This window comes from Halichoerus grypus, chromosome 8 (genome assembly GCF_964656455.1).
Source record: "Halichoerus grypus chromosome 8, mHalGry1.hap1.1, whole genome shotgun sequence".
NCBI classification, from domain to species: Eukaryota; Metazoa; Chordata; class Mammalia; order Carnivora; family Phocidae; genus Halichoerus; species Halichoerus grypus.
In genome coordinates, this window is record NC_135719.1 from 61,854,089 (window position 1) to 61,870,777 (window position 16,689).

A 16,689-nucleotide genomic window follows, 5' to 3' on the forward strand; every position below is an offset into this window, starting at 1 on the left:
TAATATAACACAGATGCATGGTGTTCACATATTCTAACATTCACACAGAAAACACAACAAATGTATTGTAGACACAAACAGATATCTAACCAACTATCTATACTTAAAAGACCAGATAAGTGAGATGGCAGGGAGAATGAACAGACAAGTGGATAGTTCAGTGATAGAAACTAGCCACTGGGAAAGAAAATTGACAGCTGGAGTCAGCAGAGTAGAACTGAATGACTTCTGAAGGAAATACATTGTTAGTATTTGGTTTTATAAAAAATGTTATAAATACTTATGATCTAATGTACTTTGCTTACCCAACTCATAACTTGAAGAAATTTCTGTGGATAGAACACATTTTCCACATCTAGTAAAGTGAGATAAGACTGAACTGCATAAAGCCTTAATTGCTGGTCTTCTGTTTCATCATCAAAACCTACAACGAAATTGATACATCATCTTAACTTCCACTAAATTCTCTAAGAAAACATTTAATTTTGGGATCTCTATTTTACAGAATGAAGTAATTTACTAACCTTCCGCAAGCAGTCTCATAAAGTTATTGGGAATATCAGGATGCATGACATCTCCTCCCACTGAAAACACAGCATTCATTGTCTGAATAAACCATGCATTATCAGGGGCATATGTGTCCACAGTGTTAAGAACAAGTACACTTCCAAATGCCACTTCTTAAAATTATCTTTTCTGCATCAACCTTTTATTAAAGAATAACCCCCAACCCATCCTACTTTGTCATTTTTGCTTTTAACCTCTGCCAATAAATTGTTCTATACGCCAGTTTTATGTAAAATAGGTGCCCAATAAAAGCTTATTTAATAAACTTAATAAACTAAGTTCATGTTGCTTCATCTAGCACTATTCTTTGTATATAACTAAGCATCCAATAAATAAGTGTGAAATAATTTAAAGAAATGTTCCAGCTGACTAACAAATAATGGAAAATGATCTACACTTCAAAGAGGCTAAATGTGGTGTGTCTACCTGAACAAGCTGTTTAACCTCTTTTCTAATCTGTTCCGCTTCAGTCTAAAATTCTATCATTCTGCTGGCTAGAGCTACAGCACTGGCTAGGACAAAACTATACTTAAGCAATTTCCAAGACAAGTGGATTAACACTGTGCATTTTCTCTTTCTTAGATTTAAATAACAGACGTCTTAAAAAGAATGGAATCTCCTTGTGACCTTCAAAGTTACTCTGACTTTTAAAAAGCAAACGTGAAGAAAGGTGATATGTGAATGGAGTTCCCAACTACCTTACTGTGACAATTTCCAGTATAAACAACAGTGCAGAGGATAAATTTTAGCATGCTGATCCCTAATCCCAAGGTCCCCCTGCAAAACAAGAACTTTTACCAGAAAAAAAACTAAGTATGAAGTAAAGTCAAAGATAAGGTGGCACTGGGTCGCCTGAGTGGCTCAGTCGGTTAAGCGTCTGCCTTTGGCTCAAGTCATGATCCCAGGGTCCTGGGATCAAGCCCCACATCAGGCTCCCTACTCAGCAGTGAGTCTGCTTCTCCCTCTCTAAAGGTATTCATGACTCATGGTCTAAACAAAGGATATTTCTCAGCAAGCTCAGCTATTTTGCCAACCAAATTGACAATAATATATTCTTCTTTGCTCTGATGTAAATATTCAAGCATTTTCTGGACAATCACTGTTACATTCTGTGCATTAGTAATTCTGTAAAGAAGCTCCAGAGTCTATTTAAGAAAGAGAAATAAAAACAGAATTATAAAACTATGCATGATAACTCCAATAAATTCAGCAATATACAGGTTTATAATAGAGTTGATTCTCCCACTTTTGCATAGATCAACTGGGCAGTCGGTTCACAGGTGCTGAAGAAATGCACATTTTAACTGAAATAGAACTTAAGAAAGGTAGAACCAACTTAGTGTCAAAAAAATTAATTATGATCAATTTCAAAGTCTAAAAGCCTTCTACCGATCTCAATAAGTATAATCTGACTACTTCTACATAAGAGACCATGTAAAGACTAAAAAGTTAAAAGGCATATAATCTATAAAAAATAGAACAGCTTCTTAAACCTATATTACTTATGCCTGTATGTGCACGTATATACACACACATTACATACACATATAAAAACTCAGTCTTGCAAACTATATTTTCCACACTACCCAAACAATAGAAAACAGCCCTTGAGTGGGTTTGTCAGCTGAGGGCAAATGGCCTCTAACTGACAGACAAAGGTTGGTGGCTCAAGTGCTTCAAAGCCTTAGCAAGGCCTATGTTCAGAATCTCAGGCAGCAAGGAAAAACCATGTTACAGCCACCTTCTCAGTGCTCAGGAATATACCTCTTGCTTCTTCAAGTAAGATGAAGGAAGACCAGTACCACAGTAAGCTCCCATTTGGCTGGGCTTTCTGAGGCCCTACATTAAGGTTCTAAAAATATTATAACTCCCAGAAATCAATATGAGACCAAGGGCAATACTGAGAAGGTATCATTTACTGGTATTTTAGGATCAACAACATTAGCTGCAAGAGAATGTCCACATACCCTACTTGTCAAACTTGTTCAAAATACCTTTAGGGCTCTTTATAATTTTGCAATCTTACAGCCAGGATTTCAAGTACAAAAGATAACTGTTTCAGTTAATCTTTAACTCCATTTAAAATCTACAAAAACACAGGTCGCCCTATCAATAGTTTTCAATTTATCTAGCTGTCTCAGACACGCTCCCTGTAGACTCTAAACTATATATTATATATTTTTAGATAATTTACACCCAATTTATTTCCTACTCTAAGACCATATAATTTAGCATTTCCAGGACTGTATGGGATATGGTATTAGGAACTGCATGGCTAGAGGTCTTTTATACTAGTTCCTTCTTGTCTTCTTTCTCCCTGTAAGAAACAAAGGTAATAAAACCAGGTAAAAGGGAATCCCAGTCCGAAGCAACAGGTCACTCCATACCCAGGGACCAAAGTTCTTGGTATGCAACTACTTATAGAGGTTAGATGTGACAGTGGCATTCAAAGAGACAGTACTACAGTGCCTTCTTGGGCACCACTGATACTCAGTATCTTCCCCAAAGAATTTGAACTACTTTTCTCACTATAGGTAATAGACAAACAGATCAGACTTGATCATTTTAAACAGATCAGACATGATAACTTTATTTTCCCTTTGACCCTCATTTTTAAATGAGAGCCCCCAAATTAAATATAGCAATAAGAAAACTGTACCTAAGTCAACTCTGTTCAATTTAGTAGCCAATCACACAAAGTAAATGCATGCTCTCTATCTGTTCAAAGTGGAAGAGCCATACAGTTATTAGTTATTGTCCTTTGGTGCCGTACCATTTTTCTATGATGCCTACACATAGAAATTAGTATATCTGTAAATTTCCCAGATTCATTTGAGGCAGGTAACAATTTTCAGAAGATTAAAAATACGAATGCAAAAAGAAAAAATATGGGGCACCTGGGTGGCTCAGTTAAGCATCCAACTCTGGATTTCGGCTCAGGTCATGATCTCAGGGTCATGAGATCAAGCCCTGCCTCAGGCTCTGTGCTCAGTGTGGAGCCTGCTTAAGATTCTCTCCCTCCCCCTCCCTCTGCCCCTCACTCTCTGCTCTCTATCTCAAAAAACAAAAACAAAAAAACCCATATATATATATATATATATATATATATATATATATATATACACACACACACATATATGACAGTTTCTCAAAAATATTTTTATTTCATAAATAGCACCTTCTAAAATTCAAAATGTATAATCTTATCTTTTAAAATTACAATTGCTTAATGAAATAGTTTTCTTTCAATAAATATTTTTAACTCATTGCTTTTAAGTAATTTAGATGTTTAATAAATTATCTTTACTATTTTTAAAATCAAAAATAAAAATATCTACTCAACTAGGTCCCATATACCATTTTAAATGAAGGTACAGAATGATTTCTTTAATGAAAATTAACATAAATACTTATATGGACACTCAAGTGGACACTGAAGCTATTTTACAAAAGGAAAAAGTTGAAAAAAAATTAAGTAAATTATACCCCTTTCCTTCCAAGCAGCTCAAATCATTTTGGGGATGTCTTTATTAATTCTTTCAATATTCCTACATATTTAATAGAGAAAACATTAGCCCACTTTACAGATGCTAAGGAGAATATGAAAAAATATTAATAGTCATAAATTACACCTTAAATTGCATTAACAGAAAGACCTGGAAATAGGATTCAGTTTTCCTCTTGACCCAAAAAGATATTAATGAGTCCATACAGGTAACTGAACCTAACTCCTCCAACTCATAGTTTAAATCCATTTGTGAGGATACTGACACAAGGACTTTTTAGAAAGAATAAAATATACTCAAAAGTTAAAATACACTGTGTGTACACACACACACACACACACACACACACACACAAACGCCCACTACTTGATTCTCTCCATAATACCAAAAAAAAAGTTTAAAAGTTCTAACACTTTGCATATACTATTCAAAATACTAGTTTACCTCTCTTTTAATAATGGGATCAGGATGGTCTAAGCATTCAATTATTGTCATCTGGTGCTGAAGAGCCAGAGTGGGATCCTGTTGTATAACATAGGTAAGAGCCTTCAGTCCTAGAAACAAAGATTACATTATACAGTTGACTGAAAACAAATACCCAGCAAATTTCAAGAGCTCTCTTTGTAATTTCTGTCAAAATTATCTAATCATTTTGGGGCACCTGGGTGGCTCAGTCATGATCTCAGGGTCATAAGATCGAGCCCTGTGTTGGGCTCCACCCTCAGCAAGGAGTCTGCTTGAGATTCTCTCTTCCTCTCCCTCTCTTCTCCGCCCCACCCATTCATGGGTGCACGCGAGCGTCTCTCTCTCTCTCTCTCTCAAATAAATAAATAAGTAAAATCTTTTTTAAAAATTATCTAATCATCTTACCTAAATACTTGAGATTTATTTTAGGTGACAGAACAAATTTTCCAATGCACTTGGCAGCCTTCTCAAGTAATTCTGATTTAGGATAAATAGAATAAACTGTATGTACACATTCAAAAAGAATAGCTAGAGAAAGAAAATACAAAATATCAGGGATCATGTTTAGGCATAATAAAAAACATACCTGTATAGAACTCACAACAAAACAAACTAATTAAAAGGTCAGTTTTAGTAAAAAATCTTATTTATGAAAAATTTTCAAAGTTAGGAACTTTGTTGTTTTCAGGCTTACACAGTAATTAGGATTATGTTACCACAGCACAATCTAAAGAGAATTATTTATATATTAATAGATAAAAATGATGAATTCATTCATGCAACAAGTATTTACTGAACACCTCCTATTGTTGTAATAGTATGGATACAGCAGTGGTTAAAAAAAAAAAAAAAAAGACAAAAAACCCCTGTCCTTAATGATGCTCCATTTTCTATTGTAACTGACATGGTTTCCTTTACAGATTCCTCCCATCCAGAACTCTCCTGCTATCAAATTGTGTTAGTACAAAAGCTTCTCATTACTCATCTAAAAACTTATTTAGATGCTTATAAGATTTCTGGAAAGCTAGTACAGGTAAAATTAATAGTTCAAAAATTGCATTTATTAGTCAACTTAGGCATAAATGAGGTGAAAAAGAATTTAACAGGTTTTTAAAATTATTTTTCCACCAGAGCTAAGTCCCTTTATGCCTCAACTCTACAAAAATCTAAGTATAAGTCCACAAAATGAAATAGAAGCCTCTCTGCTCCTCCCCTCTACAATAGTTTCAAAAAAGTGCTTCTGAAGATTTCTACACATAAAAACACAATGTGAAGTTTTGTTTTCTCTTCCAGAGCAACCCAGGTCCTAACCAAAATATCATCAAGTAAAAATAACCAAATTAAAAATTAATAACATTCTACCATTTGTGATACTGTGGTTTTATCATATGTATTTTGGGTAGGGTTATGCACAAAATTTGAAGTTCCACTGATCCCATATCCTTCAGATTAGACTTTACTTTCATATGAAGTAAGTCTCTATTGACCCCACTCTGGCAGGGAGATGTGGGTACCACCCAGTGGGTGTGGAAGCCCAGGTTCTCCACTCTGCCTCCTTGTTTCCTTCTGGATAGGGGATGGGAACATCCGCTGATACTATCCTCCTGGGAAAGAAAGGGGCATTTCATTAGTGCTCCCTACATGGCCTCCACTGACACTGCTGGGTGGCCTAAGTATCGCTGACCAGTGGTGAAGGCTCTGACTCTCCACCAGCTTCCTCTAACACCACCCCAGCAAAGAGGGGAGAGGTACTTCATTAACCCCCTATCCCTAAATATGTGAAATCCAGGCTTCCCACATCATCTCCACTGACAGTGCACCTGGCAGGGGTGAAATTCTGGCTCTCCTCTTGGGATTCTCCACAAGTCCAGTGGAGGGCTAGGAAGCTGGTTACACCTTGTGACGTGGAATTCTTGGCTTCCCACTCAGTCTTTTCTGCCATGACATAATTTGCTGTTTGTGATGCTTGGCTGGAATAGAGAAGCTACTGCTATCTTGCTATTTTGCCCTTTTCTCGTCAGTCCTTTGGCTAGGACAACAGGCTTTTTTCTTGGGGCATTTCTGTCTGCGCCTGTCAGCATTTCCAGGTTGCTGGCTCTCCAGTACCCAGTCTGGGAACTATGAGGCAAAAAGAAAACCCAGGGTACTCACCATGGTGTTGTTCCTTGCATCCCAAGGTCCCTAACCAGTTTACCTTCATTTCTCCACCTTTCAGAGTCATATGCTAATAATATCCACTAAGTAGGAAAAACAGGGAAATGCACTTCTATCTACTTTTGATGGTTCTGTTCCTTGTACTCCATTTTATATAATTCTCCCAATTTATTGAATAGCTTACTAAAAATGTTACTCTCATCTTATCAGTACCCTGCCTAAAAAACTTCCATACCTCTGAATTTATACAGTATCAAGTCCAAACTCTTTTGGCTCTCACAAGAGGACCTCTGCCATATGGCCTTTCCACTGCTCCCACTATGAACAGTCCATGCAGGCTGCTGGTAAGTCAATATTCTCTGAAACAGTTTTAAACATCCCCACTTCTGCACTTTCTCTCATGTTCCCTCTGCCTAGACCCCCTAGACCTCCCTTCTGGCTATCTGAATCCTACCTACCTTTCAGGGCCTCATTACATCAATAAATCCTTATGTGTGTCCTCAGGCCCACAGTGATCTCTACCACCTCTGGACTCCTGTAATATTTATTCCCTGCACCACCCCTTAGCATTCTACCTTATACTGGTATTATGCTTTCATAAATAAGCTATTTCTCCCATTATATTGTAAATTCCTTGAAGACAAAGATTGTATTTTACACTTCTTCGTATGCTCTATATCACTTTGTACAATGCCTGGTACATAACAGTAGTCAATAAATGTCTTTGATGTGATTTATGTCTTGATTTAACTTTAAGGTAAGTTGTAATAATGCAGCTGTCATAAAAATATGGTTTAGAAGGTATAAAGACTAAAATTCAATCAGACAACTGATAAAAGTAATCTTCTTTTCTTTTAATCCAATTAAAACATATTACTCATTGATTGAACTAGTGCCAGATACTGGGATAGACACAGTCTCTTCCCTTATGAAGTTCATAATTTAAAATTCACATTCTTAAGCAAAAAAATATTTATGTTAGCACTACTAGATAACAGTCTACCAATGATAAAATAACTGTAAGTTATAAACCATATCAATACAAAAAGGGGGGGAGCCTAACAATGGAAAGTTTAATAAAGGAAATAAATAAAACAAAAGAAACTATAAGGTTTCCATGGCAAGGTGAACACTGGACTGACAGCCTACAAAGAAACGAACTGTTGGTGTTGGTCCCTGAGTATCGCTGGACTCTAGTGGAGACACCCTAGTGGAGAACATTAAAAAATATTTCCTCAGGTATACAGCATTCTCCAAATCAAAGGAACGGGTAACAGTGGCTATCTCCAAGAAGGGGAACTGGGTGGTCGGTGGTAAGGGTCAAAGGGACACTTACTGTTCACTGTATACCTTTGTGTACCTTTTGAATTTTGAACCATGTGCATGTATTACCTATTCAAAAAAATAAAATTAAAGCTGAAATGTCAATTACCAAAACAAAAACTCTCTGTAAGAAAAAGAAAAGCAAATCCTTAATTGATTCTAAACAGAATTCCTTGAGAGCCTTTTAAACTCTTATCCTACATGCTAATTATATCTCAAACAAAACTTTTTACTTGGCTGCCTGCAAAGACTCTGACACTTCTTTGGAGCTTCTGACAGTTCCTAGCCAAACCACCTTGCCAGTAAGGATCATCCTTACCTCTGGCCTGACTCTTCTCATTAGACAGTAGGATCCTAGATAATATCAACTGATCATTATGTTATACACTCATAAGGGCAGGGACTGTGTCTACCTCATTTTCCTTTAATCTCCCAGACTCATCATGGAAAAATAAATCAATCAACTCTTTCCTCAATCTGTACCTAGTTTACAAATCAAGTTTTTGTTCTGTAAGCCTTCAATAAATGCTGATTGAACAAGTGAATAAACCACTTTTATTGCCTTAATTACCATTTATTCATGCAAAACATAAATCTATCCTTCAAAATTTACCATCTCAATTCACTATCATATATATTATCATCCTCGTACTAGTCTTACACATGCAATCCTTTCTCCTTATTCCTATTCCATCTTTGTCAAGCATTTTTCTTACAGGTAAACTAGTGCAATTTCTGCCCTCTAGTCTGCCCTACGTTTCTATAATCAATGTCCTTAAAGATTCAGTTTACCACTGTCTGAAAGAACAATGGTCCTCCTCCCCTACTTCACAGTATTTTACTAGATTAAGAAATGACTTCTCATTTGAGTTAATTTCTCAGTGTCTCCTTACTGCTCTTCTCCAGTACATGCAAAATTCAAACTGTTTTACTTTGCTTCTGAGTATTTCCAAATACCCCAATTTCTTTACTGGGCTTTTTCAAACTAATCAATAAAGAACTAATAGTTCCTCCCTCTGGCTATTAAGATTGGAAGTTTTTGGGTTACTTTCCTAAGTCCTCCACCCCCAAATTACTCATCTCATATCACTAAATTACTTTATAAAATTGTATGCAACATATAGCTACTGCCTATATATTTATTATTCCATACATATATATATATGCCATATATCTTTGTCTGTACTCTACTCTTCCTTCAGTTGTCTTCTTAAATATCACTTTTTCAGAAAAACCTTCCGTGTTCTTTCTCTTACTTAAGGCTAGCTGCTCTTTCTCCCACAGCACCCTATAATTCTCCTTTGTAACATTTACACCACCTGACCCTTTCCATCTAGTCTGTGAGATCAATGATAATACTGTTTTATTCACAACTGTACTCCAAGCACCTTGCACAGGGACCTGACAAAAAACAGAAATTTAAGAAATATTTGATGACTAGTTGACTGATTTATTTAAGAACCGTCTTCCTAAGTATGGAACGGATCTACTGTGTTAACCTTCACAGTCAATTAGATGCTTAGTGAATACTTTCAATATAAAAACAATTCTCTTTAAAATATTTAGAAAAGAGAGAGATAATTTTAATAATGAATTTAGGTCAACATGTAAAACAATGCCATAATTTCAAATTATTTCTATTAGTTATCTAATGCCTGCACTGAAAAATAATAACCCAAAGAACCATCTTAAAAATTAACATATACAATTCTTTTGGAATTTATAGTATTCTAACACACATTTTGTTACAATCCTGAAAAACACTGTTAATCGTTAGAGTAGCATTTACATATGTTACCTACCATATGTGACATTGTGATTTAGCTCGGCTCTTCTTAAGGATTCATCAAGAACATCATACATTAATTCACTTGTCCTGTTTAAAAGATATTTTATTTGCAGTAGAATTATAGTATTATAACTCAATAAAACAGTTTTTCAAACTTCTCTCTCTTTAAAACTGAGGATCTACAGAAAAGAAGTGAAAGAAATTCATTTTATGAAGTTATGGGAATTTCACTTCTTCAAGATTCCATTTGTTCTTTTTCTTGAGTTTAATTTCCTGCTTTATCAAAGCTGACTAGTCAATGGAAAGATATCCCTAAGTCAATCAACTCTTTCCTCTACCTGCACCTAGTCTATGAACCAGGCTTTTGTTTGGCTGAACATACTACCTTTTATAATTTTATTTATAATAAAATATGCTACCTGTTTCAAGTTACTACAGTAATACCTCACATACCCAGATTATTCCAGAGAGTAACCACATAGTTTTTAAAAAATATTCAAATACTAGTCTTTCTTTGAGCAGCACCAGGTTCTCTGGAAAAAAAATTTTAACTTTCATTTACGTTAAATATAAAGAAATTACATTTTGTGAAATGGGTTTCTATCATACCTATGCCTTTATGGTTACTGATTACATTTACAGTAGCTGGGTTGAGGTAGATACTGTAAGAAAATGCAGTGCTTTGTAGAGCACTCTGCCTCCCAACCTAGAAAAGTCCTCTGCAAGAGGTCAGTGTGAAACTGTGGCTTCTCAACTGGCATTTCTGTCTATATTTTACAAATTCGAAAAGCACGAATAGAAAAAAGAACTACCATCAACATACAATACACGCAGTAGTCTTGCAGAGAAACTACACTGTAAAACAAAGAGATCAAAATAATGTGAGGCTACACAAATAACACATGATGTATGTTACATCTTTTTCAGAAAATTTCTTTTTTCCAAATATATAGCTATAAAATTTAATTTGAAGTGCATGTGCTTTTATTCTGTCTTGACTAAAGTATAACTATCCATTGAGAATCCAGAACCATATTCTAAAATCCTTCATTTTATTGCATAAGCACTTTTTCCAGACAATAACCACAAAGCAGACATTACAACCCTCCCCCCGCCCCAAATTTGGTAATACTACACCTAGATTACAGTCTAGTTTATCAATTTTAAAAGCCAATGTCTGGCATAGGAGTCATAATTAACCACATGAAAATGTGGAAACATCTGCAGACATGATCAAGCAACATTAATAACCTAAATCTAAGAATGCTATAAAACACAAGAAAATATTCAAACAGACATAAAAGAATATAAATATAAGAAGACTTTTCCAGTAAATTAGCTCTTTCATTAAATACATTAGAATCTGGGGGCGCCTGGGTGGCTCAGTCGGTTAAGCGGCTGCCTTCGGCTCAGGTCATGATCCCAGGGTACTGGGATCGAGCCCCGCATCGGGCTCCCTGCTCGGCGGAGAGCCTGCTTCTCCCTCTCCCTCTGTCTGCTGCTCTGCCTACTTGTGCTCTCTCTCTCTGTTAAATAAATTAAAATCTAAAAAAAAATAAAAAAATAAAAAAAAAAATAAATAAATACATTAGAATCTGTTATAAAATAACATTTTTACTTTGCCACACTGAGCTAAGCATGTCTTAAGAAACACAAGATTTGTGTTAACATAAAATGTCAGAGTTGGGACAAAGGAGAAAATATTCTAATGTTCCACAACATCATAAGAGTTCCACTCTTTATTTATTTCATTGAGCCTAATTCTATTCAACTGAGCTCTCTGGAGGTAAGCTCTCTCTTTGTACATATTCTTTGTAACTTTGTACGTATTCCCCAAATTCATCCATAAAGGAAAGAAGAAAAATAATGAGTTAATGAATTTAGTAAACAACATATTGTCACTGGATCTTTTTAGACCAGTGAGGTCTGGTTGCATTACTATGAAATTCATGATTTTAAAACAGAATTCCAGGGCGCCTGGGTGGCTCAGTCATTAAGCGTCTGCCTTCGGCTCAGGTCATGATCCCAGGGTCCTGGGATCGAGCCCCACATCGGGCTCCCTGCTCAGCAGGAAGCCTGCTTCACCCTCTCCCACTCCCCCTGCTTGTGTGCCTGCTCTCGCTATCTCTCTCTCTGTCAAATAAATAAATAAAATCTTAAAAAAAAAAAAAAAAAAACAGAATTCCAGTGAACTCCAACTAGAGCTACACAATAGGATAGGCTGGATTATATAAAATAAAATTAGGACAAACATTTGTAATGTGCATATCTACTCCCATCACCTCTAGTTTTTTTACTTAGGTTTCCATCAGGAATTGAGATTCAGAAACCCAGGAGAAAGTAACATAGCAGTACCAGAAGTGATACAGTCCAATTAGCTCTCATTAGGAGCTCGCAGGCACATGGACACTGACATGACACTGACAAGGCATTACTAGGAGCAAGAGCCTAGAAGACAATCCCTTTGTAAAGCGCTAAAGAATTAGAAGGTACCCTACTGCAGAGAGAAGAACCATCTTTCATAAAGTCAAAACACTGAGTAGCAAATTTTTTTTTTAGCATATATTTTCTTAAGACAGAAACACATCAAGGACTCAAGCCATGGTGCTTGCTCTCAAGGAAACTAAAACCTAGTTGGACTTGCTCTTGAACAGTTCAGGAAAAAAATTTTAAAATATGTGTGCACACATGCACATATATAGAGAGTGAGAAAGAATAATAACACAAATGCAAATAACTGATGTCTCTAGGTAAAGGGTATAAGGAAGCTTGTACTTTCTTGCAACTTTTCTGTAAGTTTGAAAAACTATGGCAAAATAAAAAGTTACAAAAGATATATATAACTGAATAGACACCCATAAGAAGTTTAATAGAAAGTATTGGCTAAAAGGGTAACTCAGACAAATGAATTAAGACGAAGCACTGACATCCAACCAGAGCAAGAGTCAGCAAACTATAGTCTGCAGGCCTATGCTGGCTAAATGTTTGTTTTGTATGGCTGCAGGATAAGAATGGTTTTTACATTTTTAAATTATTGGGGGGAAAAAATCAAAAGAATAATATTTCACAACACATGAAGATTATATGAAATTCAAGCTTAACGTCCATAAAAAGTTTTTTTTGGAATACAACAATGTTCGTTCATTTATGTAATGTCTATGGCTGCTTTTGAGCTGTACAACAGCAGGCTTGAATGGTTGCAACAGACAACATACAGCCCACAAAGCTTAAAATATTTATTGTCTGGCCCTTTACAGAAAGTTTCCCAATCCCTAAGCTAGAATGATTAAGAAGGCTTCGTGAAAGATATGGAGCCTCAGAAGTCCCTATGAGCAGGACTTAGATAAGCAGAGAGCCAGGATTATCCTAGCAACCTGTTATGTACTTCTTACAGTGGTTTATTTATCATTATTAAGCCAATTAAACATTGGGAGAATCTGACTTATGAAACTTCTAGGTGACGGGCTATCAGGGTATCAAGTTTACTTAGAACAGTTTACCTTTGATCATCTTTTCCTAGAAGTCCTAGTATTCTCAAGAGCTGGATTTGTAACCATGGTGCCGGCACACTGTGGTAATTGAAATCTACTGGGAGCTTTCCTCCAACTACTTGCTTCAATATTGTTACAAAACTCCCCGTCAAGTCCTTATATCCAGATGAATTTTCCTATATCCAAAAAACAAAACAAAAAAATGTTCTGTTAATAATAATGTCTTATCAAATATAAAATAGACCTGATTGAAATGCCATACAGAATCTAACTTAGTATATGTTCACTTAGAAGTTTCATGTGCACATTTAATGAAACAGTACTCTAATCTAATTAGTTTGATTTCTTCCTTGATGAAACTACTCTGGCTATCTGATCCAAAGCTGTATCATCCCCCAAAAAGCTTCCACCAATACTTGTCCCCACACAGAGTCTTAATCACATTTCATAAATTCTTGTGATTACATCTTATATAGAACTTTTACTAGACAATATCAGCAATTATATCAAAAAGGGAAAAGAACTGGCATACTGAAAAGGGGCAGTGTTATTTCTACTTTTGATGAAAATCAAGGCCTGTTTGCAATCTCCGAAATTTGTTTGCAGAAGACTTCTCACGTAAACGATCTAAATGTGTTCTGGGTGGAAGAGCACAAGGCACAGTCAAGACCACTCAACCATTCAAACCTCCCCCAAATCAGTGCATCTGCCTTTTAAAAATTAATTAACCCTATAGTATTTAAACATACCTGTGTTTCTGAGTGAGTGTGCTTTGCTTATCTATCTGACTAATCTCTTGGCCTGGGGAAATTACATATACATTCTTCAAAGTAAACATCAGATTCTTCACTATAATTTTTATTTCATTATCAAGGGCACATTTTTGGAAGGGAAATAATAGCTCTTTCAAAGTTTAGTAAACATTAGAGGAAAAATAAGATTTAACATTTGACACAGTATAATGTAAGGAGTCAACACTGTAGTCCATATACCTTGCACAACCCCCACTGGCTCTCATTTCTATAAGCTATAAAGTTGTATAAAAGAAAGTCACTGCTTCGGGCACCTAGGTGGCTCAGATGGTTAAGTGATCAGAGAGTCCAAGGATCAGGCCCCACACCAGGCCCCGAGTTGGGCTCCGCACTCAGCAAGGAGTCTGCTTCTCCTTCTCCTTCTGCCCCTCCCCTGCTCGTGCTCTCTCTCTGATATATAAATAAAATATTTTTTCTTTTTTTTTTTATTAAAGATTGTATTTGTTTATTTGACAGAGAGAGAGACACAGCGAGAGAGGGAACACAAGCAGGGGGAATGGGAGAGGGAGAAGCAGGCTTCCCGCCGATCAGGGAGTCCGATGTGGGGCTCGATCCCAGGACCCTGGGATCATGACCTGAGCTGAAGGCAGACGCTTAACAACTGAGCCACCCAGGCGCCCCAATAAAATATTTTTTTATGGGCTCAGGTCATGATCCCAGGGTCCTGGGATCGAACCCCATATCGGGCTCCCTGATCGGCGGGAAGCCTGCTTCTCCCTCTCCCACTCCCCCTGCTTGTGTTCCCTCTCTCGCTGTGTCTCTCTCTCTAATAAATAAATAAAATCTTTAAAAATAAATAAATAAATATTATTTTTTTAAAAATTTAAAAGAAAGTCACTGCTTGAAAAACCACAAATCTGCAAATTTCAATCTTCTTCTATAGCTACTATTTTTCCATACACCTTTAGTTAACTCAAAAAAACCTAGTCATTTAAAAAAACAGACTAATTTTGTAATGTGCCTACAACTCATGCTATCAAACAACTTGCAAAAATTACTATTAAAAAGTCAACAGTAAATACTTGAAATGTTAATTAAGCATTTTACTGAAAAATCTGAGTTTTCTTTTAATTCCATAATTACATTTTTCTAATGGCAACTACTCAGTACCTCCTGAAATTTCCAACTTACCTTAATCATCCTAAAGTATATGTGCAAAGAAGCAGCCATGACCCCAACATCTCTGTCACAAAGTGCTTTCCGAAACTTAATGTGAATATGCTGTACTTGATTAGGAGCAATGAGGTGGAATTTATATAACGCCAGAACAGCTTTTCTTCGTATAATCTCCCTAAAGATAAAAAATAAAATCTAAACAAACCATCTGACTTGTCATGCATTTAGTTTGAAAAGACTGTAGATGAGATGATTTTAAAATATCAGCTATTACCTTAATATAAAAAGAAAGAATTATACATTTATTATTTCTTTATTCTAATCCACCAAACTATAAAAAGTGGTTATCTCCAGGAGGTAAGACCTCAAGAGACTAATTGCCCACGTTATAAAAATCTTTAGTTACATAATTTTTGGTAACAAGCACGTATTTATTATTTTGAAACCAGAACAAACAAGGAAGAAAAACAAACTCCTTAATTCCCTAATTCCACTTTTGAAAATCATCTCTCTAGAAACTGGGAAAAGAATCAACAGTTCTAATCTGTAAGAGGTAATTCTGCCTAGTAATATTAAACAGTCTCTTTATTAATATTGAAAATCTCATTAACATTCTACCTTTTAATATTTCTTTTTTTGTACCATGGGCAAGCATATCCCAAATACTTTAGGGAGGCAGGGCAATAGAAAGGGAGACTCACATTAAAATATGTTACTCTTCCCCTTGCCCAGCTCATGTTTCAAAAATGTCATTACAGTGAAGAGGAAAGTAGGAGCACCTGGGTCTCACTGGGTTGAGTATCTGCTGTCAGCTCAGGTCATGATCTTGGGGTCCTGGGATCGAGCCCTGCATTAGGCTCCCTGTTCAGTGGGGAGTCTGCTACTCCCTCTGCCTCTCCCCCCCCGCCACCCTCTCACTTGTGCTTGCTCTCTCTTTCAAATAAATAAAAACTTAAAAAAAAAAAAAACAATGAAGAGGAAAGTATACACTAACCCTACACTTAATTTGTAACAGATAATGTCTAGCACACAAGAAGCAAAAATAACAATCCTATATTCTAATGTAATTTCCAAGGAGATATATTCCTTGTTATTCTCACTCATGCCTATTTCTAAATATTTCATATTTGCAGGCTATGCTGGCAGTGCTCATAACAGCAGCAAATGTCACAAAAGTGAAACATTTGCTTTTAGGTATTTCTGTTACCTTAAATCACAGAATCTCAAAATTGAGATTATTCAATGCAATCCTCTGTGTTCCAGTCAAGAATACCTTTTATAAGATTCCTAACAAATGTCAAACTTAGCTTCTTCTAAATTCCATTAACAAGCAACTCACTATCTTCCTAGCCAAACTATGCCATGATGGAAAATTATTTTTACAGAGAGAGCAAAAACAGACTAACACAAGATTTGCCATTAATATTATTAACACTATGGTGGCTGTAAACTACATCTCAGTGTAT

At 35.9% G+C, this 16,689-nt stretch overlaps 1 protein-coding gene across 4 annotated transcripts in view; it reads right to left on the minus strand.

The window, feature by feature from the left end:
* AP4E1 (adaptor related protein complex 4 subunit epsilon 1) overlaps positions 1 to 16,689 on the minus strand; it is a 54,451-nt gene that overhangs the window by 26,393 nt on the left and 11,369 nt on the right. For 3 of the 4 annotated variants that reach the window (XM_078079346.1, XM_078079342.1, XM_078079345.1), the window contains exons 6-13: positions 15,239 to 15,398; positions 13,305 to 13,471; positions 9,818 to 9,891; positions 4,944 to 5,066; positions 4,518 to 4,627; positions 1,584 to 1,712; positions 525 to 648; positions 306 to 424 (exon numbers count right to left, since the gene is read on the minus strand). In XM_078079346.1, the coding sequence (XP_077935472.1) occupies positions 306 to 424; positions 525 to 648; positions 1,584 to 1,712; positions 4,518 to 4,627; positions 4,944 to 5,066; positions 9,818 to 9,891; positions 13,305 to 13,471; positions 15,239 to 15,398 (1,006 nt within the window). The remainder of the gene's footprint in view (positions 1 to 305; positions 425 to 524; positions 649 to 1,583; positions 1,713 to 4,517; positions 4,628 to 4,943; positions 5,067 to 9,817; positions 9,892 to 13,304; positions 13,472 to 15,238; positions 15,399 to 16,689) is intronic. The other variant, XM_078079343.1, reaches the window with a different exon arrangement.